Source organism: Protopterus annectens, chromosome 13.part0 (assembly GCF_019279795.1).
Source record: "Protopterus annectens isolate FY-2018-M chromosome 13.part0, PAN1.0, whole genome shotgun sequence".
NCBI lineage: Eukaryota > Metazoa > Chordata > Ceratodontiformes > Protopteridae > Protopterus > Protopterus annectens.
Window position 1 is genome coordinate 133,406,248 of NC_056747.1, and position 26,696 is coordinate 133,432,943.

Below are 26,696 nucleotides of genomic sequence, written 5' to 3' on the forward strand. Positions count from 1 at the left end.
GATGTTGAAGAATGGACCATTGAGATGACAGAGTCCATTCTAGGATTCTGATATGGAACCCGGCCAGCGGGACAAGAATGACTGCGGCTGCCATGGAACCCAAAGCCTGAAGTATTAGTTGGGCTGGAGGGGATGAATTTTGGATCATCTTCTTGACCTGAGATTGTAAGGTGTCTATTCGAGACTGAGGAAGAGAGGCTATCTGAGTCACTCTATTCAGATGAGTAATGATGAACTCCAGACTTGGCAGTGGTGTGAGTTGTGATTTGTTGTAATTGACTGATATTCCAGATGGAAGCACAGCTGGAGTAAGTAATCCCTTGCTTGAATCAGTTGATGTCTGGTTGAAGCAGTGAGGAGCCAACTATCTAGATAAGGAAACACACAGAATCTGAGCAGTATCATGTGAACTGCTACTACTGCCATGCATTTGGTGAACACCCTGGTGGCTGTGGTGAAACCAGAGGTCAATGTTCTGAACTGATAATGATTAGCTCCCATCTAGATGTGTAGTTATTTCCTGGAGTGCCTGTTCATTTTGATGTGATAGTCTACATCCTGAAGATCTATTGAGCATATCCAGTTGTCCTTCTGCAGAAAGGGCAGAATGGTGTGTAACATGACCATCTGTAACTTTGTATACTAAACAAACTGCTTTAGTTTGCTGAGATATAGAAATGGTCTCAAGTCTCTTGTCTTTTTTGGCACCAAGAAGTTTCATTCTTGAATAAGTTCTGGATCTTCTCTGGTCTGTAGGGATAACTTGGATGACTCGTTTTTTCAAGAAGCTTTTTTATTTCTAGAGAAGTTGCTTCCTTCGGACTGGGTGGAGCATTGGAGATTTTCTTCCCAAAAAGTTGAAGGTGGTTGGGGAAATGGTATGATATAACCTCTGGATATAATCCTCTGCACCCATGACTCTTTTGTGATATTTAGCCAGGCTTTCTGGGATAGGTGACTCCCGAATGCCTCCACAGATGGATGGTTGAGCCTCCATTCAGGAGTGCTGATCGGGTCTGTCTAAGAAAGAATCACCAGACCCCTGGTTGTGTGGACCACCTCTGCCATGAGGATGGCACCTTCCATTAGAATTCCCCCTCTCCCCCGGGGGAAACTATCTCCACATGTCTCCTGGAAATAACCCTGGGATTTCTTAAGCCACATCCTTCTGCCACCTCACTGGTTTCTGGGAAAAGGTCGTTGAGGGACAGAAAATGTATACCTACTGCAGTCAGTGTGTTTCTCACACCTGGAGAGTGTGTCTTTCACTTTGGGACCAAAAAGTTAAGATTCCCTCAAAACGCACATCGATGAAAGCAGACTTAAAAGGTTCCGCAAAGTCACACAAATGCATCCAGGCATGTCTTCTAATAGATATGCCTGAACCCGCAATCCTTGAGGTACCTTCAGCAGTGTGCAAGATTAATCTGATGAACAAATTAGTTATAGATAAGAGGGTAGCCAACTGTAAAGAAATTCTATTCCCTTCCTCAGAAGACATGTTACCCAAAAGAGATTTGGCAAGCTCCTTGATCAAATTTCTCTCTAGTTTTGTGAAATGTGCCAAATAATTTAGTGACCTAAGAGAAAATGTAACTGAAGCGTATACATCCTTCACAAACCTGTCCAGTGCCCTAGACTCCCTGTTAGGGGGATAGACAGGGGAATTCTTCTACTAGTTCCTTTCTTGTGGCCACAACAACAACCTTGGCATCAGCAGAGACTCCCTTACTTCAATGTGTGTGGTCTTCTGGAGGTGCAAGGATCTTATCTGGTTTCTTAGGAATTGGCTCAATTGTGTCCACTTCTTTCCATGCCTGCCAAGAGACCAGGTCTACAAGTTAATCGGCTGTGGGAGTCACCAAGGAGTAGATTAGCCAGACCCAAAAGCCTCCAGAAACACTGATTCTTCTTGGGAGGGGGGTTTGGAAAACCAACAACATCTTTGCTTAAAGAGCTCCAGGATTTCTCCAAAGGAGACGTCATCAGGTGGTGATATGTGGGACCCCTCTCCCTCATCAAAATCTGTGTCCTCAGTGAGAGATTCCTGAAGGGAATCTAAGTGCCTCCTCTTGCACCTTCTCTTATGTGGGACATCCTTGGTGGGATTCTTCAGGGAAGTATTGGAAGAAACTGGGTTGGATGCCCTGGTGGAAAAGATGATTGAGTCTCAGAACATAAAACAGAATGAGGTGAAGATGCCTGATCTAAAGAGGTGTCTAAGTGTGTGGGGCCCAAACAGTAGACACATTCCCTGTGGGCATCAGAGTTTGCCTACAGGAAATACAGTTTTTGAAAGCTGAGTGTTTCTCCGCCATGTTGGAACAAGAGTTAAAGAACCAATCAAAAACAATAATAAGTACAATAGACAATATCAAAATATGTAAAATAATTTTTTTAAGAAACAGAAATGTAAAAATAGAAAAATATGGAAACTTTAGTAAAGAGTACTCTAAGAGTACAAAAAGGATGGTTAAAAAGGAAGATCTAATGGACAGAAAAGGGTAACCGGGAGGTATACAGGAAAGAATTAACTTTATAAAGAGCAATAAAAATAAATAAATAAATGAAAAAATAACACTCACTGAAACCACAAGAACAAATTTGAAAACTCTCAAGAGTTCATAATCCTCATCTGTTTGCAGTGGCAGCAAATGAGATATGAAGTATGTTAGGTTGGTGGGGCATTCTAGGCAAAAGGAGGAGTTTGAGAGTTCTAGGATCCTACGCTGTGGAAGAAGCGAACTAGTCAGATCCAAATCTCTGATCCAAGACCATCAGTTGAGGAATGAATGAAGATGACAACATCAGAATAATTATTAGCTAATGAATGAGATAATCTAAACTTAAATGGCATCTGGGCAGAGACATAAGGTAAATGTAACCACCAGTAACTTGACTTCAAGAACGACTTGGATTCCCCAGATGTTCATCCCAATAAAATGTCTGATAAGCCAGTAGATTGTTTCCAATCCTTTATGAGGGATGCAGCTGTTTCAGTGGTTGTGTTTCCCCATCTGGAAACCAGAGGCTTGTATGTCTCCATATGAAGGTAATGGACATGTTAGAACACTGAAGTGTTATGTTAAAGGTGAAGACAGTCCCAAATAACATAATTACATACTGTGTGATCAAGGAATAAAAACAGAAAAAGAGCCATCCCCTATTCTGATGTGATGAGAGCAAATTACTCAGTTATTAGGTTAACTATGGGCAGATATACAATACTCTCTCCGGGTTCCTATCAGCAAACTGCATGTTTTTGAATGCGTCTTGGTCGAACTGACAAAACCGAAACTGCAAAATATTGAAGCAGCATGTAAGCAAATTCTTTCCCTGGGAAAGAATTTGCTTGGCTGCTTCGGTACTTTGCCGTTTTCGGCACTGTAGTGCAGTCTCGGAGTTGGTATATTTAAATAGGGGGGTGTGGGGGGCACAGCCCCCCACCTCAGGGGGTGTGGGGGGCAAAGCCCCCCCACTTAATCTCATGTTTTAATCTGCTTTCTTTTTCTTTCTTTTTTTATTTTGTTGGAACAGCGATTTTTTTTTTTCCCTTGGAAAAAAATCACTGTTCTGACAGTATGGTTTTGTAAGCTTTCGCTTACATGGGGTCGATTAATCACCATTCGCTTACCTAAGCATTCGGTGATCTAATATAAACCTCTCTCTCCATCCAGCTACAACCCTTTCTCATTTTTGTACATGGGGTCAAGGCGTCACTTCAACAGTGGTAATCATCTAGATACAAGGTTCACACCACCGGTGGTTAGCCTTTCTTCCACACCACACACACACCTATGGCAAATTTAGAGTGTCAAATCCGCCTACTACATGTCTTTGGAATGTTGGTGGAAACCAGAATACCTAGAGGAAACCCACATGATCACAGGGAGGACATGCAGACTCCACACACAAGGCTCCTCATCCAAGAATTGAACTGGAGAACCTGTTGCATTGTCACCTCACAGCAAGAGGTTCTCTGGTTCAGTTCTCAGATGGGGAGCCTTCTGTGTGAAATCTGCATGTCCACCCTCTATTTGCATGGGTTTTCTCTGAGTGTTCCGGTTTCCTCCCACATTGCAAAGACATGCAGTAGGTGGTTTGGCCACAGTAAACTGTGTGCGCGAATGTGCATGAGAGTGTCATATCGAACAAGAGCTATGCCAGAGCTTGCCACCCCACACTGTGAACCTTGTATTTAGATGACTGTCACTGCTGAAGTGATACCCAGACCTCATGTGCAAAAATGGAAAAAGGGGTTGTGGATGATAGATGGATGGACTATTGCATATCTGCCCATAGCTATTCTAATAACCTGGCAATTTGCTCTGTGGTACCAGTGTAGGAGGCACCACATGCTTTTCTGGGGATAGTCTAAAATGAGGGACTTCTTAGACACCAGATGAGATGAAGGGGAATGAATGAAGGCACATACATTAAACAGCTGTTTGAGTTAGTTAAGGGAGGATTTGCAGCAATATCGCCGAAAAAGTGCCATCTCATTGGCATAAGGGTATAGGGTCCTTCCACAATGCTGTTAACTATGTTCAGAGACAACACTGACCACCTGAGGGTCAACAGAGTTAGAAAGGCTAAAGTGACCAATGGATAAAGTTATTTCCTTGGAAGGACAATGTGTGAGGTACTGCTGCATGCCTGTAGAAACCTGGGGTCACATATTAGCTGAAGAGACAAAGAGATGGGATTGCACCAAGCTTAAAACAGATGATTGGACTCCAATATATAAATGTGCACTGAACTATAGTGGTAATGTAACTGGAGGCCTTTAAATCAGGGCCACCTTAATAATTCATCTGTGGGCCAAAGCAGGATTAACTTTTATAAAGACCATGTTTTACAAGTTACTTTTTTAGTTTACTGGTTAATGATGGCATGGAAATGTTGTCAATGCTGTGTTTTGAGTCTTAAATCTAGGCTCACAGCATGATTCATATTGTGCTACTGCTTGTTTCCCAGAGCTTGGTTGAAAGATGAGCCAAGTCTCTATCATGTAGTTGTGGTGATATTTTGCTATGGCATTATTCACAGAGTTTGCTTGAGAGGTGGGTGCACTCATTTTCTTCTGTGTACGGATTCAGAGTCCTCCGTGCCTCCTTGCTTTGGTATGGTTTACCTAGCAGAGGTAGCTAAACAAGGTGACATGTTCATCCTGCAGGGGTTTAACTTCCAGTGCTGCAGGTGAAGGTTGGATACATTTAATAATGTGCAGCACGTTGCTTCTCAGATCTGATTCAGCAATGTGTCTCATGATCTAAAAGAGGTTCCACTTGGTCTAGTTGTGCATGCTAAGGCAGCCTTGCAAGCATTGTAGATTAGACACTGTTACCATTGTTTTTTAGTGGGGGTCCTTTTCAATTTTCCTTTCAAAGACACTGTTAGAAATCATGATGTATTCACTAGCACCAGCCTGTATTTACTGTAGCCAGCCTTTACTCTGTTTAGATCCCCTAATGATTACATGCTACTAACAATGACAGTGGTTAGCATTGCTGCCTCACAGTACTTGATTCTCTGGTTTAGTTCATGACTTGGGTGCCTCCTGTGTTTAGTATGCATGTCTTCCATGTATTTGTATGGGTTTTTACCATGGGCTCCAGTTTCCTTTTAGATCTCAAATGCATACTGTTAGGCAAATTAGTGATCCTCCAAATTTGTTTTAGGCTTGTACGTAAGTGAGTGTGCATCTTGCACTGCACTAGTGTCCATGCAGGACAAGTTCCACAATGCATAAAGCCTGCTGCTTTTTGTGATAATCTCCTGCTAACCTGTAGCTCTAAATAGAATAAAGCTACTATTGCAAAATGAATGAACATAACATTTAATTTTCAGCATGTCATCAGTGTGTTACATTAACAGTGCATCACCCCACTTTAGTATGAATAAAGTAAGCCTTCTGTGATTGTAAAAGGAGAAACCACTCTACTAGTCAAGGAATTTCCCATTTTATTCTACCTATTTGTTTACTGTTTCTACCATTCCCTTTGCTGGTTCTTGTGCTGCTTTCATGATATGCACACCTACTATAATGATTCTTCCGAAAATTAACCCTTATACTCATACAATTATGTTACAAGGCAATGGATCACATTTTCTGTCAGACACACACACTAACAAAGGATTTAATTTTCTGTCAAACAGATATTAGTAGTAAGAATGTTTGCAAGATATGGCCAGAGTGCCTAATGACCCAGTTCAGCTCATATGGAGACACCAGTCTCCCGTGGAGTCAGTATGTGAACCAAACCATGCCCAGATATTTTGTTTGTAGCAGTTACTAAGATGCCTAGTTTTATATCTAGATGACATTTAATTTAATAAGCTGGTTCATATTAATATAAAATTTGTAAAGCAAGAGATGTGCAGTGAAATATGAACACCTTAGCTCTTACATTTATCATCTGCTCTTAGCTCATTCAGGAATATTTTGATCTAGGAACAGATGCACCTTCTCAGTGTAAACAATTTGATGCTCAGTCATGTGCATCAATGTAATAATTTTCATTACATGCTATTATTATTATTATTATTATGACTGTTATCTGCCACATACCCGTATAGTCTCATCCCTGGATCCAGTAATAATGATACCTTTAGCAATGCTTATGACTGCTGTTTCCACCACATCTTCATGTTCTAAATCTGCAGGCATGAATGTCTTCAAGCAGTCAGACTGAGACCTAAATATTCTGACTAGAGTTCCAAAGCCTGTGAAAGAAAAATTCTGTAGAATCATGCTGCTGGCATTTAAATATGTTAATAAATGCATTTAATACAAGGAGAAGTGTCCAAAGATAAGACTGCCACCAGTGCTATTGTGATTTAAATGCTGACAAAAGGACCGGCTCTATGTTGTGGAACAATACAGAACTATTTACATGACTTTATGAAAAAATAATACTGTGAAACACAGTGGTACTTTTCACACACAATTGGCACGTATCAAACATTAGCTCCTATGATATTTACTTATCCAGACAGGCACCTTTTTTTTACTTTTAGACCTGTATGTTTCACAAAACTGTGAGCTGGTTTTGCCAAAATCATTTATTTTGTCTCAAGTTATGGTTGCACTCTTCTACCTTGCTGGTTTGCAGTTACCCCTCTACTTGGAGTTGTAGATCTTCAAGACTGCTTCCTGTAATTTACCTACTGACCAAATTGCCTTTCCAGTACATCTGGAATATATTTCAAACTCCCTTATATCATGCTTGTCACACATATTTTTGCTTTTGTTTCCAGTATGACCTCATTAGTTAAATAGATTTTCAGCAGTATGCAGCCTTTTCTGCATGAGAACTAAGCTAAATTATCCTCAGGATTTAGGAAACAATATGAGACACTTAACAGAGCTTATAAAAGCAGGACGCACTAATCTACCTACACATACCTTTAACATTTGTTTGATCAAAACTACTATTCAGTCATACATACAGTACCTTTATAAGATGGCTGTATACTGTAGTTCCTCTGGATTAATTACAATGCAATTTATTGATTTTGGAAGTTCTAATTCCCTTTTCATGTAAATCCATTTCATGGTTTTCATCTGCAAAATTTTAAGATGTTTTATAGCCTTGCTACTACTGAATACATTTCTGTTGTTGTCGTAATGATTTCTACTACTTGCTTACATAGAACTTAGCAAATTCTGAATACTTTTTCTTGTTACAAAAGTATAAATAATTTAGACTTCCAAGATGGCTGCACATTGAGTAACAGTTTAATTTCAGCTCTCCCAATGTGAAAACAAACCCAGAACAGAAAGCCAGTAAGCTCATATTTTTGGGTAAATTTCAGTAACTGCCCAGTAAGTGCACTGCCTGGATTCCAGCAAAAAAGAAATTCAGAGAAGCAGAAAGAAAATAAATCACAAAAGGTAAGGCAAAAAAGACTGAATGGGTTGAATTCTGTAACTATTCAACAAAAAGCAGTGCAAGCTCCAGCTTTGGTGCAAGACATGACTTCCAGTAACCTAGAGGAAAAAATAAGTCAAATGTGCTCAGAGCTGATTAAAATAAATAAAACACTGAAGGAGTACATCAACTCAAATAACAAAAGGCTAGAAAAAAAGGAAGAAGCTTTAAACAGATATACAGATTAGGTGATAAAACTGCAAAAATCAAAGGTCAGAATAAGAAATGGCTGGTTGAATATGAGAAGAGATGTTTCAAAAAATAACAGAATTATAGGACAGAGCACATAGGGAAAATCTGAGATTTTCTGTTGTAGCAGAGAAGCTTAAAAAAAAAAAGACTGTATTAATTTTATGAGAGCACATATAAGCAACTGGACTCGTATTCTACAGCATTATTTGTTAATTGAGAGGGAACATCATGTATATGCTCCAAACATGACCATGAGAAAGCAACCTGGACCTTTAATAATAAAGATGAAATCCTAACCACAGAAGGAGCTGATTCTGACAAAACTGTGGCAGGATGACAAAGTACTAAAAGTGGGAGACACAGTGTTTGTGTAAAATGATTACTCACTGTACACCAGGCAGAAGATGAGTACATTTATATCAGTAAACAGGGAATGTTGAGAAGCAGGCATGAGTTTCAAACTGCTGTTTCCAGCTATTTTTATTTTTATTTTACATTTGTTGACTGGGCTAGTCTAGCTGGATACATGTCCATTTTCAGTAGAGGCCCAGGGAGATAAGCTACAAACATAAAAAATTACAAGATAGAAATTACAAAATAAAATTACAAAAATAGAAATTGCAAAATAAAAATGCACTACTTACACTAATAGCTTTCATGTGGTAGATAAGCTCCAAACATAGCAAAATTACTATATATAATACTTAAATGTTACTAAAGTTCTACTATATAAGAGAATTTAATAGTGTATGGGTTAAAATTAAATAAAAAGTTTGTCAAAGAAGAGGAAAAGTAGTTTAGAGTCTTTGAATGGGTTTTTAGATTTAAGGAGGTACAGGTACACTTGAGGTTCTCATGTTGCCATTTGTTAGTCAAAGTAGGGGAACATGAGATGAAGGTAGAGAACAACTGATACAAATGAGGGCTGGAATAAAGTTAGTTTCTAGGATTGAAGGAAGAGAGGGGACAAAACATAAGGAGGGCATAAGGCAAGAAGAGATAGTAATAGGAAAAGTGAGGTTCAGTCATGTTTACAGCAGGGACAGAGCCAGTGATTTTTCATAAGTTCTTTGAGGTATTTTTTGTAGAGAGATGTAGATGAGAGAGATGTGAGAGACATCAGAAGCTTGTTCCATATTTTCCCCACAATGTTGGTAAAAAGGGAGTCTCCAGCTTTGTTACTAGATTTGATATTGGCGATTAGTAACTTGTTAGCTGAACGAAGTGTTGCAAGATTTTTATATGGGGAGATTAGGTTAGAGAGGACTGGAGTATTATTTGGGTGATGAAGGATTTTTTCTGTGATCACTAGTTGATTATATACCAGCTGGTTTTGTAGTTCAAACCACCCGAGTTGTTTAAGGTTGTGACAGTGGTGGGTTCTAAAAGGGGTGCCAGTGGCAAATCTTGCTATATTGTTATAGGTAGTTTCGAGCTTACTTAGATTAGATTTTGTTAGATTGGTATATATAGCAGAAGCATAGAATAGGGTAGAAGTGAGGTGTGTCTGGGAAATGGTGGTTCTAGCTAGAGGTGTGAGGTAAGGTTTAATTCTATACAAGGAGCCAAGTTTTCTATTGACCATCAATATAGTATTGTTGATATGATTGTCATAGCTGAGGTTATTATCTATGGTAATTCCCAGGAGATGTGTAGTAGTATCAGGGGAAATAATGGTACCGTTGTTAGAGGTAATTGTGAAGTGGATAGATGGAGACTTTTGGGTGGGAGCAAAAAGTAACACTTTTTGGGGTTAAGGAGGAGGCAATGGTCAGTAAACCAATTTTCAACAGTGTTAAATACTGTTTGGGTAAGAGTTTGAAGAGAGATAAATGAATTAGAAGAACATATTAGAGTAGAGTCATCGGCATATTGAATACAGGTGGCTTGAGGAAAAACAGTATTGAGGTCATTAATAAAAATGGAAACTAAAAGAGGAGCTAATATAGAGCCTTGTGGGACTCCAATGTTTACGGGGAGGGGTGTTGATGGATTATTATCCCAAAGCGCTGCTTGCTGTCTGTTTTTTAGATAGGATGCAAACCAAAGTATTGCTTGGGGGTCAAGAGATTGTGCTTTTAGCACACTGATTAGTAAGTCGTGGTTTACCATATCAAAGGCTTTTGATAGGTCAATAAATAATGCGGAAGACAGAGAATTATTTAATTTCTGTTTATACAGTTGGCAAAAGTTAGCAGGGCAGTGGATGTACTATGAAAAGGCCGAAAGCCGTGCTGGCAGTCGGCAAGTAAATTGTTGTCAAGCAGGTGTTGAAGTAGTTGATGATGAATACATTTTTCCATTATTTTGGCAAGTGGGGAGAGTAATGCAATTGGACGGAAATTGGAGATATCAGTGGAGTTGCCTCCTAAAGGGATAATGTGGGAGACTTTCCATATGGATGGGATGCTACCTTCTGTGATGGTACGGTTTATAAGGATGGATATGGGATAAGCTATGACTTTGGAAGCTATTTGAAGATATTCAGCTGGAAGGCGGTCAGCAGACGGGGTACAAGGCTTAAGTTTTTGAAGGAGTTTGCAGATAAAGGATGTTGATACAGGTTGTATGTGGAAGGAGGGCACTGGACTTATGTTTTGTAAAGGGTTGGGAGGACTGGGAGGGAGTGTCTTTGCAAGATTTTGAATAATTTCAGTGAAGTAATTATTGAAGGCATCAGCTATTTGCAAAGGATTATCATGAGGAATTGAAGTTGGGGCTGGAGTTTTGGAATGTCCTGGTTAGAGAAGTTTATTGATGCCTGACCAGAACTTTTGTGGATTTTTTGAATGAGATTGTTGAAGGTGGAGATAATATTTTTTTTTGTCTAAGATAATGTCCTTTTTGGTTGCATTTCTTAGCTGTTTAAAGAGTAGATGGTATGCAGAGCTCTTAGTGGCTCTCCATTTGGCTCATATTTTGTTTCGTAGGAACATTTTCTCCTTGGTTTGTTGTGTGAGCCATGGAGCTGCTATGGTCCTGACTCTGGAGGATCGAAGGGGGGCATGGAGATCCAGGATTTGTAGGAATTTAGTATTAAAGTAAGAAACAGCTTCATCTAGTTTGAGGTGCTTCAGAGGTGACCAGTTACAGGCTTTTAGTTCATTTTGAAAGCTATCTGATTGGAAGTATTTTTTTGTACGAAAGGTTATAAAGGTGTTATTGGTAGGATAATGAGCCTTTTGCCTTATTATATAGGTTAAAGCATGGTCACTAATGTCATCAGGTAGTGTTCCTGGTATATAGGTTTCAGGATGACTATTTACAAGGATCCAGTCAAGAGTGGTTTCTTTATTACTAGGTTTGTAAATTCTTGTGGGGGGTTTTATTAGTTGGGTGAAACCATAAAGATTAATGTGGGTGTTAGGATCAGGGGAGCTACAGGTAGTCCAGTCAATATTAAAGTCACCTAGTATGATTGTTTCTTGAGGAAGTAGGGTGGAAAGGCTACTAAGAATGTTTTCAAGAGTATTAGTGTTATTTCCAGGTGGGATATAGGTACAGATTATAAAAATAGATTTAGATTTATTAAGTTGTAGTTTAATAGTAAGGGTTTTGGCATTGGTATTAGGAGGTAAAGGTGCATTATAGGATGAAACTAGAAGTTCTTATTTATACAAGATAGCTACACCACCCCCACCCTTTTTGGAAGTACGGTCACAACTGAGGATGTTGTATCCAGGTGGGGTTATTTCTAGGTCTTGAGTAGAGGGTTTTAACCAAGTTTCTGTAAGACAAAGGATATCAAATGCATGAACTTGTAGAAGAGCATGTAATTGACTGAGTTTGTTGTTAATGCTACAGATGCTAAGTTGAGCTATTTTGAGAGAGTTACCTAATTGTGTGGAGGTAGAAATTCCATTAGATGCTTGTGTTTGTGGATTATTGATGTTTTATTGGTTATTATAAATTTGATGATTAGGGCCAGGATTAGGATGAATATCTCCATCTAATAAAAGATGAATAGGATGTTTTAGTACAGTCGTTATGTTTTTAAAGTACTTGGGTGAGCTTAACTTGCTGGGGAAGTAGGTAATATGAGAAGATCTATGAAACTTTGGGAGTGAGTAAACTGATGTGAAGGTTATATTGCTATGGGAGAGGGAGCTGAGATGTGAGTTTGGTATAGTTTGTTGGTGGGGATGTTTATTATTTAGTAGAGAGAAGTGCTCATAGAGGGTTAGGGTGTAGGGTAAAGTTAGGAATAGTAATGAAGAAGATGGAGTTATGTAAGAAGGTCATTATAGAAAGTAAGGTGTTGTGAGGTAATGCAAGAAGTAAGATAAAGTAATTAAATAAGGTGTGGTCTGGTAGTATAGAGGGATAATTGTACCTTAATAATAAAGGGTGGGGTTGATTAAGGAGATAGTTAGTTCTCAATTAGAAGTCTAAGGTGATAGGAAGATTAATTAAGTGGGTGTGGCTTGTTATGTTAAAGTTTAACAGCAGTGGGGGGTGGGTGGAAATTGGGGGTAGGGTAGGGGAGTTGAGTGAGCCCACAGGGCGAACGGAGCGGGTTACAGCAGGTAGAGTATTAGGTAGCAGAGACAATCAGAGATGTAGCAGGTTCTAGGTGCAGTGAAGATGGGCAGGGGCAAGTAGAGTTTGGAAGAGCAGGTTGGAGGTAGAGATGGATAGAGGAGAGAGGGAAGCTAGAAAAGAAATTATGGAGCTATAGGGTGTACATGGAAAGGAATAAGAGCAGCAACACAAAGCAGGAGGTAGAGCAGCTAGTCTGGGGAGCAGTCCGGGACAAGATCCAGGGAAGAGGCTAGGAATAAGTGGGGTGAAGAGGTAGTGGCCTGAGGCTACCTAGGAGCACCACCTAGTGGGCAAATGACAGAATGGGACAAGGTAACAGAAATATAGGTATCAGTAAAGGGGAGCGACAGGTAATGCGTACATGGGGTAAGGGAAAAGGGCAGTAGGATACACAGACAGAGAGGGATATGGCTGCTGGTACTCTGAACTCAGTGGCTTAAGTACTATCTCTGCGAGATACAGGATAGAAATGCACAGAAACAGTCTACCACCTATGCACTGTAAGATTAGGCATATACACATAGAGATACATGATTAGGGTGTGACATACTTTCTAGTCCGATAGGAACAGATCTTAAGTAACAGATCACAGGGCAGGAGAACCTTTAGCCAGGCTTTGGAATGGCTGTAAAGGATGGAAGGGGTCCTTAAAGACCAGTCAGGTCCTTTAGTTCAGAATAGGAGGTAGAGCGCTAGGAGGAATAAGAAAGATAACATCATAAGAATAAGGTAATGGTTAAGGCAGCAAAACAATAGCTGTGCAGTAAAAACAGACTTCTGAAAAAAATATAGTACAAAAATATAATACAGTAACATATAACATAACATATGCTAGGTAAAAAAAACAGTTTAGTACATGTGCAAGGTAACAGCTACTTGGAGATAGGCTGCTTCTCCCATGGTGGTAGGCCTAAAGTGTAATAAGTAATCAGAAAGCTACACATATGACAATTAGTTTAACATACCAAGTGGTTGGCACAGGCTGTAAGCCAATAGGTAAAGCTACACAAAAGGAGCCTTACAGGTAACCAGCAAAATCTGCAGTAAAGGAAATAAAAACGTTGGTGCCGAAGGTTCATTTATAAACAAGGCAGGGTGCCCAGGTACATAAGAACTCAAAGAGGGGGGATATATTTCACCCTATATTGTACTTAAAATTAGGTAGCAGTACACAAGCAGGATAAAAGGCTGATATTAGGGTAAGACGCTAGCACTAAGCACGCTAATAAGGCAGTACACATGCAGGATAATGGGCCGGTAATAGGGTAAGACGCTTAAACTTAAATACACTAAATAAGGCATTTCAAATAGCATCTGCCTAAGCAAAAATGACTACGTTAATAATCGCTCAATAGGCAGGAGAATAGGCTTGTACAGGTCGATATTAAGATAGGACGCTGAAACAAAAATGCGCTAAAAGGCAATTCAAGCAGCATCTGCCTAAGCAGACGCTAGAACTAAGCATGCTAATAAAGGCAGTACACATGCAGGATAATGGGCTGATAATAGGGTAAGACGCTTAACAAGGTACGCTAAAAAAGGCGTTACAAATAGCATCTGCCTAAGCAAAAAACTCCTAAGGTACTAAACGCTCAATAGGTAGGAGAAAAGGCTGATACAGGTAGATATTAGGGTAGGTCGTTGAAAGAAAAATGCTCTAAAAGGCAATTCAAGCAGCATCTGCCTAAGCTGGAATGCCTAAGGTATTGAACGCTCAAAAGTTACATGCGGTATCAGCGAGAGAAGGAGACTCAGTCCTAAAAAGACTATGCCAACGACTCAAAGCTATAGCCACCTTATGGAGCTACATAGACTAAATATACATAAATGGTAAGTGTAGCCAGGCGTGCAGCAGGCTTGATTCTAGGCACACTACAGTAAAGAACACCACTTGGGAGATGCCGGTATACCAAGTAGCCGTTTTATGGAAAAGTATCACAACTACAATTATTGAAGGCCATGACATCAGATTACACTCAAGAACAAGCAACAAGCGTAGGTAACTAATACACTATTTGTAACGATGCCAAAGATTCAGTTCGCAAGCACAGGAGTAAGAGTAACAGTGTTTAGCAATACATATTACAACAGGAATAATCGCATCTTGGCTAAACTGGTATAAATCACTAGCGTTGTCTATAGGTAGCAGGATAAGCACCTTATACAAAGCATAAGATATATTGTACAGAGTAGTAAACCATTAATGTACTTACATGACAAACATTCCTCTGGGATCAGGGATACTCAGCAGCCAGGGCAGGAGCAGGGTAGTAAAGATGGCGCCACAAGGGGCTTCCTTCCTAAATGCCCTTAGGACAGGATGTGATGAGGGTGGGGGCGGAGACAGAGAGGGGTGGGGGCAGATAAATGTGAGAAGGTAAGGTGGTCAGTAGAACTGTGTAACAGGGTAAGGAAGAGGCCGAGGAGGAAGGAGGGATAAAGTGGTGAAGGATGCTGTGTTCAGGCAAAGAAAATTGAGCTTAAAGATGGTAGAGAGCTAAAAGTAGAGCTTAAAGATAGTAGGGAGCAGCACAGGACAAGGTAAGAGGGAAGGCAGAAGAGGTTTTAGAGCAGGTAGAGTATTAGGTAGGAGAGACAATCAGAGATGTAGCAGGTTCTAGGTGCAGTGAAGATGGGCAGGGGCAAGTAGAGTTTGGAAGAGCAGGTTGGATGTAGAGATGGATAGAGGAGAGAGGGAAGATAGAAAAGAAATTATGGAGTTATAGGGTGTAGATGGAAAGGAATAAGAGCAGCAACACAAAGCAGGAGGTACAGCAGCTAGTCTGGGGAGCAGTCTGGGACAAGATCCAGGGAAGAGGCTAGGAATAAGTGGGGTGAAGAGGTAGTGGCCTGAGGCTACCTAGGAGCACCACCTAGTGGGCAAATGACAGAATGGGACAAGGTAACAGAAATATAGGTATCAGTGAAGGGGAGCGACAGGTAATGCGTACAGGGGGTAAGGGAAAAGGGCAGTAGGAAACACAGACAGAGAGGGGTATGGCTGCTGGTACTCTGAACTCAGTGGCTTAAGTACTATCTCTGTGAGATACAGGATAGAAATGCACAGAAACAGTCTACCACCTATGCACTGTAAGATTAGGCATATACACGTAGAGATACATGATTAGGGTGTGACATACTTTCTAGTCCGATAGGAACAGATCTTACGTAACAGATCACAGGGCAGGAGAACCTTTAGCCAGGCTTTGGAATGGCTGTAAAGGATGAAAGGGGTCCTTAAAGACCAGTCAGGTCCTTTAGTTCAGAATAGGAGGTAGAGCGTTTCTAGTCCGATAGGAACAGATCTTAAGTAACAGATCACAAGGCAGGAGAACCTTTAGCCAGGCTTTGGAATGGCTGTAAAGGATGGAAGGGGTCGTTAAAGACCAGTCAGGACATTTAGTTCAGAATAGGAGGTACAGCATTTCTAGTTCGATAGGAACAGATCTTAAGTAACAGATCACAGGGCAGGAGAACCTTTAGCCAGGCTTTGGAATGGCTGTAAAGGATGGAAGGGGTCCTTAAAGACCAGTCAGGTCCTTAAGTTCAGAATAGGAGGTAGAGCGTTTCTAGTCCGATAGGACCAGATCTTAAGTAACAGATCACAGGGCAGGAGAACCTTTAGCCAGGCTTTGGAATGGCTGTAAAGGATGGAAGGGGTCCTTAAAGACCAGTCAGGTCCTTTAGTTCAGAATAGGAGGTAGAGCGTTTCTAGTCCGATAGGAACAGATCTTAAGTAACAGATCACAGGGCAGGAGAACCATTAGCCAGGCTTTGGAATGGCTGTAAAGGATGGAAGGGGTCCTTAAAGACCAGTCAGGTCCTTTAGTTCAGAATAGTAGGTAGAGCGTTTCTAGTCCGATAGGAACAGATCTTAAGTAACAGATCACATGGCAGAAGAACCTTTAGCCAGGCTTTGGAATGGCTGTAAAGGATGGAAGGGGTCCTTAAAGACCAGTCAGGTCCTTTAGTTCAGAATAGGAGGTAGAGCATTTCTAGTCCGATAGGAACAGATCACAGGGCAGGAGAACCTTTAGCCAGGCTTTGGAATGGCTGTAAAGGATGGAAGTCAGCAGCCAGAGCAGGAGCAGGGTAGTAAAGAATATCTTCAGAATATTCTTTCCTGGAGGGACAAAATAATTTTCTGATGCATAACATGCTATGGAGGAAATATAAAAGTTTGCCCAGTACAAAGTGAACTGTGAAACAGAAGGAGATTCTGCTTCTTCTTCTTCTGGTAATAAAGACTAGAGAGAAACTGTGCCAGTGAAACCTTTTCAATGTTTCAAATGAAAATGCTCGAGAGACAGAAAAAGCACAAGAGGACTTGAAGAACCAAAACTATGTTAGAAAGGAATCAGAGACTGGATTTGGGAGATGGAGGTAAACAGGAATAAAACCAGCAACTCAGAAACTGACAAATACATGTGGGATTACATAGTATTAATTATATATGTGAAACATGACAGAACAAGAAAACTGGAAATATTGGACTTTTTGACTTTGTTAAACTTGTAGGGGACTCTACGGCATACGCTCTACTTCATGTCATTAATGTTTGGGTGAACACTTAGGAGAGGGGAAGAGGAAGGAAAGAGTTAACTGCAAGTAAAACAAAATTTTGTTCTTAATAGAAATATTTTAAGTGCATTATATAATCTGCATGCTATAAAGTTTTCTCAGTTATTTTCAAGTATAATGGGGATACTAAAGTAAGTAGGTGCCCCTTATTTTTCTTCTTTTCTCTTTGTTCAGTTTTAAGAAATGTAGGCACTGCAATGTAAAAAAAAGAAGAAGAAGAAAAGTATGGCACAAGTAAAAAAAAATTATGTGCTTTTTCTCATTCTTGCATAGGGGAATGACTGGATTAAGACCCTTGGCTTAATCTAGTAATAAGAAGTTATGTACCTACCATAACGTTCCATGTTAGTTGTCTTCTCCTCGCCTTCTTTCTTGCTGGTTGGGTTCGGAGCCGATCCTCGGCTCCGACTCGGCCATCTTCAAATGCTCAAGAGCTGCTTACTGGCTCGAGGCCCCCTATATCCCATGATGCCTGGTGCTAGATATCCAGATCTCGTTTGGTAAGTCTAACTGCAGACATAATAATACAGGAATCCTATCCTAGAATGCATAAATCCTACTGGAGAGACTACTAGTCAGAAGGAATAGCCAGAGAAGACTCAGCCAGTGAAAAAAAAAAACATAAGGAACTCTTCTCAGTCTACTAGGATAGGGGATGGAGGGTGGGACACAAGAAAGAAGGTGAGGAGAAGACAACTAACATGGAACGTTATGGTAGGTACATAACTTCTTAATGTTAAGTTGTCTATCTCGCCTTCATTCTTGCTGGTTGGGACAGTGTCCCTAGCACCTCAATCCTGGGTGGCTCATCGGAACAGACTCTTCAGAACAGCTCTGCTCCTGGAGGCCACGTCCAGCTTGTAATGTGAAATGATGATATGAGGACTGGCCCATGCAGCTGCCGCACAAATAGTTTCCAATGGTAATCTTGCCTGAAAAGCCACTGAAGTAGCTAGAGCTCTTGACCTTTTGGTTTAGCAGGAAGCTCTTTATTCCTTAGCTGATATATCAATGTAATAATAGACGTCAACCACCTAGATAAAGTTACTTTCAACACTAGTAGACCTTGTTTACCCTCAGCATAGGACAGAAACAGCTGGTCTGATTTTCTGATTTGCTTAGTTCTATGCGAGTAAAAACGTAAATGTCTATGAACATCCAACTGATGCAATTTGTACTCCGCCTTTTTGGAATAATTTGGAAAAAACACAGGGAGATCAATAGACTGATTCAAATTATTCTCAGAAGAAACCTTTGGAAGGAAGGAAGGATTAGTCCTGAGAGAAACTCTGTCATTGTGGAAAACTAGATAAGGAGGGCGAACACAAAGAGCCTGAAGTTCAGAGACTCTTCTGGCTGAAGTAATTGCAACCAGAAGAAGGGTTTTCCAAGAAAGAAACTTCAAAGAACAAGAAGCTGCAGGTTCAAAGGGGGGCAATATCAGGGAAGCTAAAATCAAATTTAGATCCCACAGAAGCGAGGGATCTCTCACTGAGGGCCTGAGTAAAGTAATCCCTTTGAGAAAAGCTTTACAAAGTTTATGGGACATAATACTAGTATCTGATAGGCCTGTATGAAAGTTTGTGATTGCCGCTAACTGAACTCTAATCGTGGCAGAAGAAGATCCAGCATGAAAACGTTCCGCTGAAAAATCCAAAATATGGTGCACAGGGGCTGAAAAAGGATCTATATTTCTAGCCTCTGCCCAGGAAGAGAAACGTTTCCACTTACTAGCATTAAGTCTTTCTAGTGGTAGACTTATGTGATGACAAGATGATTTCACGCACCGAGTGGGAGATGTCGGAAGCCTGGCTAAGATCAGAAGTGGAGCAACCAAGCAGTGAGCTGGAGAGATTGAAGGGATTGGTGCAGCCTGCCCGATTGATGGATCAGGAGGTCTGGAACTGGGTCCAGGGTCCAGGGCTGCTCCAGAAGGTGATGATGCAGGAACGGAAACCAAATTTGTCAAGGCCAGTAAGGGGCAATGAGGATCATCTTGCATCCCTATGTGGTAACTTTCTGTATTAGTTTGGGAATCAGGGGAAATGGAGGGAATGCATAAAGAAGTCCCTGAGGCCAATCGTGAACTAGAGCATCTCTGGGGGAGTGTCTGGGAAGAGGGAGGAGAGAGAAGAAATTGTTGCACTTGCTGTTGAAGGGGGTGTCAAAAAGGTCGCAGCAAGGCTGACCCCATTTGCGGAAGATTTGGTCTGCCATTGTCTGATTGAGAGACCACTCGTGAGGCATGAGAATTGCTCTGCTCAGCCTGTCTGCTATAACGTTGGACTTCCCAGGGCTGTGCGCTGCTATCAGAAACTGCTGGGAAGAGATCGCCCACTGCCAGAGTCTGAGTGCTTCTCGACATAGGGGGTAGGACCTGCTTCCGCCCTGCTTGCTGATGTACCACACTACGGACATATTGTCTGTTTGAATCGCAATGGTTCTGGTGGGAAGAGAGTTCTGAAGAGCTTGTAATGCCAAAAACACGGCCCTCATTTCCAAGACATTGATATGCAGATGGTACTCGTGAGGTTGACAGGTGTCTTGGACTGTTCTGCCCTGAAAATGCCCCCCCTCCACCCAATCAGGGAGGCATCCATGGTCACCGTAGCCACTGGAGGAGGAAGAACAAATGGTCTGCCCTGGGGTACTGATGGGGAAACCATCCACCAAGCAAGTTGGTTTTTGCATGTCTGTGTAATCATTATCATGTGAGACATTGGAAGTTGCTGGAAAGACCATTGGGTGAACAGCATCCACTGAAGAATCCTCATATGAAAATGAGCAAGGGGGACTAGTATGATAGCCGCTGCCATGAGACTCAAGGTTTTTAGGACGAATCTGGCCTGAATTTTTTTTGCATCCTAATAAGACCTGCACATGTCGGCGAATGTCTAACACTCTGTCTAATGGAAGTCTCGCTGACATTTCCTTTGTATTTAAGTTTGCGCCTATAAAGGTAATAGATTGACAAGGCAACAATGCAGAATTTTCGAAATTTATTGTGATACCTAGTTTGGAGCAAGTTTGGATGGTGTAGTCCCTGGCTCGCAGCAGGTGATGTCTGGTGATAGCAGTAAAGAGCCAGTCATCTAGATATGGAAACACCTGGAATCCTTGCCGTCTCAGGTGAGCGGTAACTTCTGCCAAACATTTGGTGAACACCCTGGGGGCTGTGGTGAGACCAAAGGGCAGAGCTCTGAACTGATAATGACTGGCACCCAGCCGGAAGCAGAGGAATCTTCTGGAGCGTCTGTCCATTTTGATATGGTAGTACACGTCCTGAAGATCTATGGAGCACATCCAACTGTCCTGACCCAGAAAGGGTAAAATGGACTGTAGCGTGACCATCCAGAACTTCGTTCTTTGAACAGACCTGTTTAGTCTGCTGAGATCCAGAATGGGTCTCCAGTCCCCTGTCTTTTTTGGTACCAAAAAGAACCTTGAGTAAATTCCGGATCCTTGCTGGTCTGATGGGACTGGCTGGATGGCTCTTTTTCTTAGCAGTTTTGATATTTCTTGGACTGCTTGATCCCTTAGATTGGGTGGAGCATCTGGAAGGGATTTGTTGGGAATGTAGGGGGTGCAAAAGAAGGGGATTTTGTAGCCTTCGGATATGATAGACAGTACCCATTTGTCTTGTGTTATACTTTGCCAGGCTTTTGGGTACAGCGATAATCTTCCCCCAACTGCCTCCGAAGGTGGACAGCCGGGCAGCACCTCAGGGATGCTGGAAGGGCTTGTCAGAGAAAGATTCTCTGTTGCCCTGATTTTGCGGACCCCCTCTGCCCCGAGGGCGGCGTCTATTGTTGTTCCCTCCTCTGCCCCTGGAGGGGAACTCACCACGTGTGTCAGGCACAGCTCCCTGGGGTTTCCGAAACCACATCTTCCCACTCTTCTGACCTTTGGGATACGGTCTAGAAGGAGTGGAAAAACAGACGCCCACAGCAGAGAGAGTCTTGCCTTCCTGTTCACACCTGGTAAGGGTATCCTTCACCTGTGGTCCAAAAAGAGCAGAACCATCAAAGGGGGTGTTGGTGAAAGACGCCCTGAAGGGTTCCGCAAAGTTACATAACCACATCCAAGCATGCCTCCTCAAGGCCACGCCTGTGCCTGCGGCCCTACTCGCACCATCGGCTGCATAAGAGATGAGCCGCATGGAGGAGTTTACTACCGAATTAAGAGTCGCCAGCTGGGAGGCAACCTTAGCCTGGGCCCCCGCAGCTGATGGATCCTGAAGGGTATCTCCTAGCTCTTTAAGGATATCCCTTTGAAGGCGGGTAAAGTGGCACAAGTAGTTCAGCGACCTCATGGAGAAGGTTGCTGAGGAAAACATCCGCTTCCCATATCTGTCCATCGTCCTAGATTCCTTATTAGGGGGATGGACAGATGAAGAAGTTTCAGCCAACTACTTTTTTGTGGCCGCTGCTACTACCATGGCATCAACAGGAACACCCTTTGTCAGAAATTGCTTGTCCTGTGGTGCGGTAATACATTTTGTTGGTCTTCGGGGGGTTGGTTCCACTGTGTCTGGGGCTGACCACGCCTTCCAAGCCACCACCGACATCAGTGGATCAAAAGGCGGAGACAACCAGGAGGTGGAGGGTCGGCAACCAAACGTGTCCAGGAATACCGACGCATCCTCGGAAGGGTTAAGAGTAGCCCAGTTCCCCCTCTGCCTAAGTATCTTAAGGATGTCTGAGAAAGAGACATCTTCAGAGGGGGATCTCAGGGACCCTTCTGAATCCTCTAAGTCGGTATCTGAAGTGACAGACTCAGGGGAGTCAACATGCTTCCTCTTGCATTTCCTCTTTCGAGGGGGCTCCTCTGAATGATCAGGGGAGGCCTCGGAAGAGGAAGATACACCCAATGGGGTGCCCTGGAGCACTTGTTCCACATGCTTGGGGTCTGGAGGAGGGGCAGAGGCAGACGCAGGCACCATGGGGGGAGAATCCGATGAGGCTGATCGTGGGGCTGACTCAGAGCCCAGCACACTCTTCATGACCTTGAAGGCATCCCTTCCTGATAGCGGAGAAGGCTCTGGCTCTGAAGAGACCGGAATTCTTCCCAGCACCGAGAGAGATGGCTCCGAAGCCGATGTAGGAGCCGAAATCACCTGCGCCAAAGCTCCGAGAGGGAGAACGGGGTCGGACAAGGGTCAGATGCCACTCACCCCCTCGGAGCAGACGAGGGAGTCCCGGCACCCAGATCCCTCCAAGGACGGCACCATGGAAGCGATCGGAGCCGATGACAGAACCGAAAGGCTAGGTATCAGCGCCGACGGTTCCACGATCCGAACCCCAACAAGCTCCGGCTCCAAACTCAAGGGGTGAGTCGAAGGAGGAACTACTGCAGAGACGGGTGGAGCCGAACCCTGATGAGGGGGGTTGGATAACATTTTAGCCAGGGCCTGCGATTTTAGAAGCCTGCTCACCACTCTCTCCACATCATGGTCAGATAGTCTAGAAGACCGAGAAGAGTGGGATTGGTGACTTCACTCCGACTGTAACAGAGGCGACCCCGGAGCCGAGTGTATCAACTCTAGGGATGGAGATCTAGAGCGTTTTTGGCTCCCTGACGGTTCCGACACCAGAGTCGGGGCCAACTGGGAGACAGGGAATTCAGTTCCAGCTGGAACCGAAGTTAAAGTAGACGCCACACCCGACGATGGCTCCGAACTGGGAGCCGACGGCTTCGTTGGCTTAGAGGGTTTCACTGGCTGGGCCTTAGCCAGTGACCCTTCAAGTCTGAGCAAACCCCTAAGGATTAGCTTATTCCTACGCTCCTGCAGGACTCTTGGACTAAAGGCATGGCACACAGAACAAGAGTCTTGCAGGTGTAGGGCGCCCAAACAGTAGACACAAGAAGTGTGACCATCTGTCAATGACATCTTCTGACAGCATGAGTCACACTTCTTGAATCCAGATACTTTTGTATCTGTAGACATTCCTGTAAAAGGAAATATCAATCGCAGAAAAAAAGGCAACAGAAGAGAAGAAGGTAACCAGTAAACACACACACTCAACACAAGTTACCACACCCTAACAGCACACACACACTATATAACTAAGAAATAGTAAATAAACCTACTGATATACCACAATTTCTAATAAGAAAACTACTATATAAATATTGAAGAACAAGGATTAGCCTCTAACTAAAAACAGCTACCTTGAAGAAAACCAAAGGGAAAGGGGGGAGGGGAAAACTCTCTAACAAAAAACGAGTTTCCAAGGGAAGGAGACTAAATTACAAATAGATAACTAGACTACTAGAACTACTATAACTATTCTAAAACACTAACTACAATACAAATTTTTATAAAAGCTAACAATAAAATCGAACCATATGACCTGAGCCAGCAAAAGCAACCTTGCAGCAGAAGCGGCAAATGAGATCTGGGTATCTAGCGCCAGGCATCATGGGATATAGGGGGGCCTCGAGCCAGTAAGCAGCTCTCGAGCTTTTGAAGATGGCCGAGTCGGAGTCGAGGATCGGCTCCGAACCCAACCAGCAAGAATGAAGGCAAGATAGACAACTTAACATCAAGTTTTAAGAGAAAGCAAATACATAAAAAAGAACATTGAATATAATAAGGCTTTCTTCTAGCAAATAACTAAATAAATACTTTAGTAACAACTCTGTATCTGGCTCTCATGTCTCCATGAAGACAATCTGATAAGAAGCAATAAAAAAAGAATTATTCTTTCTTTCAGTGGCGAGGCGATAATGTTTTCTGAAAGCATTCAAGGGCTTTCCCATTCGGAGAGAGCAATAAAGCTAAGACAAAACCAGACAGCACTTAGTAGAAGCACAGGATGTGCCATGTGTCTTATCCTTGATAACCTTCCTTTTAGGTTAACCCAACTCTGGAAGTTGGCTGTCAGTTTGGGACTATTGTTCCTATTAGTAGGGTAAAACGTCAATATTTGAAGATGGACATAGTTTTATGTATTACTATTAATAGGTTTTAAGGGTGTACTGGGGATCTATCTGTTTTTTTTGGTGAGGGCTTTCAATTAAACAAAGATTTAAGATGTGACATAGGCTCAAATGGATATGACAAGAAACAACTGTATAAAAGATCAATGTGCTAGACATTGCATGAAACACAAAAGCTGGAACTAGATACTTAACAAAAGAGCTGTTACAAATAAAAGGTAGAAATAATAACTTTTTAACATAATGACACTTTCTATATTGTCTTAAATGTTAATGGTCTCACAGATATATATACAACAATGAAAGAGTAGTCAACTATATTTAAAAAATGCAGAGTGCAAATAGCTATGCTACAGGAGACGCATTTGGAAAGAGATGAACATGTGAATTTGATGAAGAAAGATTTTCAGAATGGTTATTCAGCAGAATACCTGGGACAAAGGAAAAGAGAAGTGGTTATACTAATTCCAAGAGTAACTCCAATAGTAACAGAAGAGAATAAAAAAATAATAATGGTAGATTTGTAGTACTAAGGGGATACTGGATTACACTGGTGTGTATTTATATTCCACCTAAAACTGCTATAATGGAGCTTAAAAAAATTCTGGGAGAAATAATCAGTTTTCAGGAGGGAATATTACTTATAGGTGGGGACTGGAATTTGATTTGCAGCAGTGAAGATGTGTCTGGGGTCCAGAAAGGAAAAATATAACAAAGGAGGGTAGATTCTTGTAGAAATTTATGAATATATTTGGCATGGAAGATGTCAATTCAGTAGTAGGAGTTCGGAGTAAATTTACATGTTATCCCCCAAGATACAAAAAGTGTGCTAGGCTAGACAGAACTTACATTTCACAGGAACATGTGCATTTAATTGAAAGTGTTGATATACATCCATTCAGATCACACATCAATGTTGTTGTGTCTTTTGGCTTTTCCCGGTTAGGTGTCGCCACAGCGGAACTCCGATCCGCTAATGATTGGCAGTAGATTTTTTACGTGCCGACTTGCCGGGTCTGATGCACAACCTTCAACGAAGGAACACCCATTCACGCATGTCGCCACACAGAAGACGCTCTAACTGAGAATCGAACGGGGCAACGTCTTACTGTGAGGCAACAATGCTACCGCAGCACCACCACCGCAGTATTCAGATCACACACCAATAACAACTAAAATAAAAATGCAAGGTAATGGAAATAAAAATTAGACAATAGCGCTTTCCCACCTATCTCTTGAAATGAGAGGAATTTTAAGGAATGGGTAGTGGAAATCATTCAGAGATATTAGAGAAGATAGAAATTTCTTCTAAAAATATAGCTAGGGAGTGGGATAAAATTAAAGTAGAGTTTAAAAATAGCAACTTTAAAAATCACGTAGACCACCACAATGAACAGCATAAAAACTTTAATGAAATAATAAAAATGCACAAGGTGGACAAGCACTTTCAGGTATCCCCTTCTTCAGGTCCATAAAACTCTAAACAAGTAAAAGATATACATAAAAGGTATTAACCAATCAGCATTGAAGCCTCCTCCCTTTTAGGACAGGTTTCATAGGGAGCAAACAGTTCAAGCCAGGTGATTTATCAGCCATAAACTCTGCTATCCAACTAGATTCAACACTCTCAGTCCTATTTACAATATCCCCGCCCCTTGCATTGGCATGAATTAACTGCAGACCCATGAAGGAGAAGATATGATCAGTATGTAAAACAATATGCTGTGCCAGAGCATTATGCTTAGCTCCTAACCTGACATCTGTCAAGTGCTGCAAGAGCCGATCTTTCAATTGTCGGTTCATCTTACCTTATAAAAAGAACAACATTGCCCACACCTAGCCAAATAAACAACAGTAAGTTGTAACAAGAATTATTCAGAGGGACTGATAAATGTAAAATATTACAGAATAGGAGGAATCTCACAGAACAAGAAGAGGAGCACTTGCACAATGTTAAGCAGAAAATAAAGGATTACCTTGATAATATGCATGAGTTTAGAAAGACTGCTGTTAAGCGACTGTTTTTTGATAATAATGCCAGAGCAGAAAAACTTTTAGCACAACGAATCAGGCAGCAAAAGTAGAAAGGGTTGTCACCAAGCTTAGGTAGCCTATAACAAGGAAGATAAGAGATCCTGTAGAGGTAAAAGAAATATTTTGGAAATTTTATGAAAGTCTGTGTAAAGCATCGAAATATGGAGACCAAGAAAAGGTACAAATGGAAATGTTTATGGAAGAATTAAATATGCCAAGGTTAGAGATAGATGAGGCTCAATTACTAACAGTTACAATAGGAGGAGATGATATAAAAATGGTGATGTATAACCAATCTGCGGGAAAGTCACAAGGATTAGATGGTATTCCTATGGAAGTTTGGAAGCTAAGAGTAAAAAACTGATAAAGATCTGGAAGGTTTTGTTTAACAGTATTTTAAGAAGAGAAGCACCAACATCCTGGAAGAAGGAGGTGGTGGCTATAATACCTAAACAAGGTAAAGACCCATCA

The 26,696-nt window shown here is 41.7% G+C and overlaps 1 protein-coding gene across 1 annotated transcript in view; it reads right to left on the reverse strand.

Moving 5' to 3' along the window:
* NWD1 (NACHT and WD repeat domain containing 1) overlaps positions 1-26,696 on the reverse strand; it is a 1,242,814-nt gene that overhangs the window by 83,707 nt on the left and 1,132,411 nt on the right. Inside the window, exon 14 of the mRNA XM_044090721.1 lies at positions 6,572-6,726. Coding sequence (XP_043946656.1) covers positions 6,572-6,726 — 155 coding nt within the window. The remainder of the gene's footprint in view (positions 1-6,571; positions 6,727-26,696) is intronic.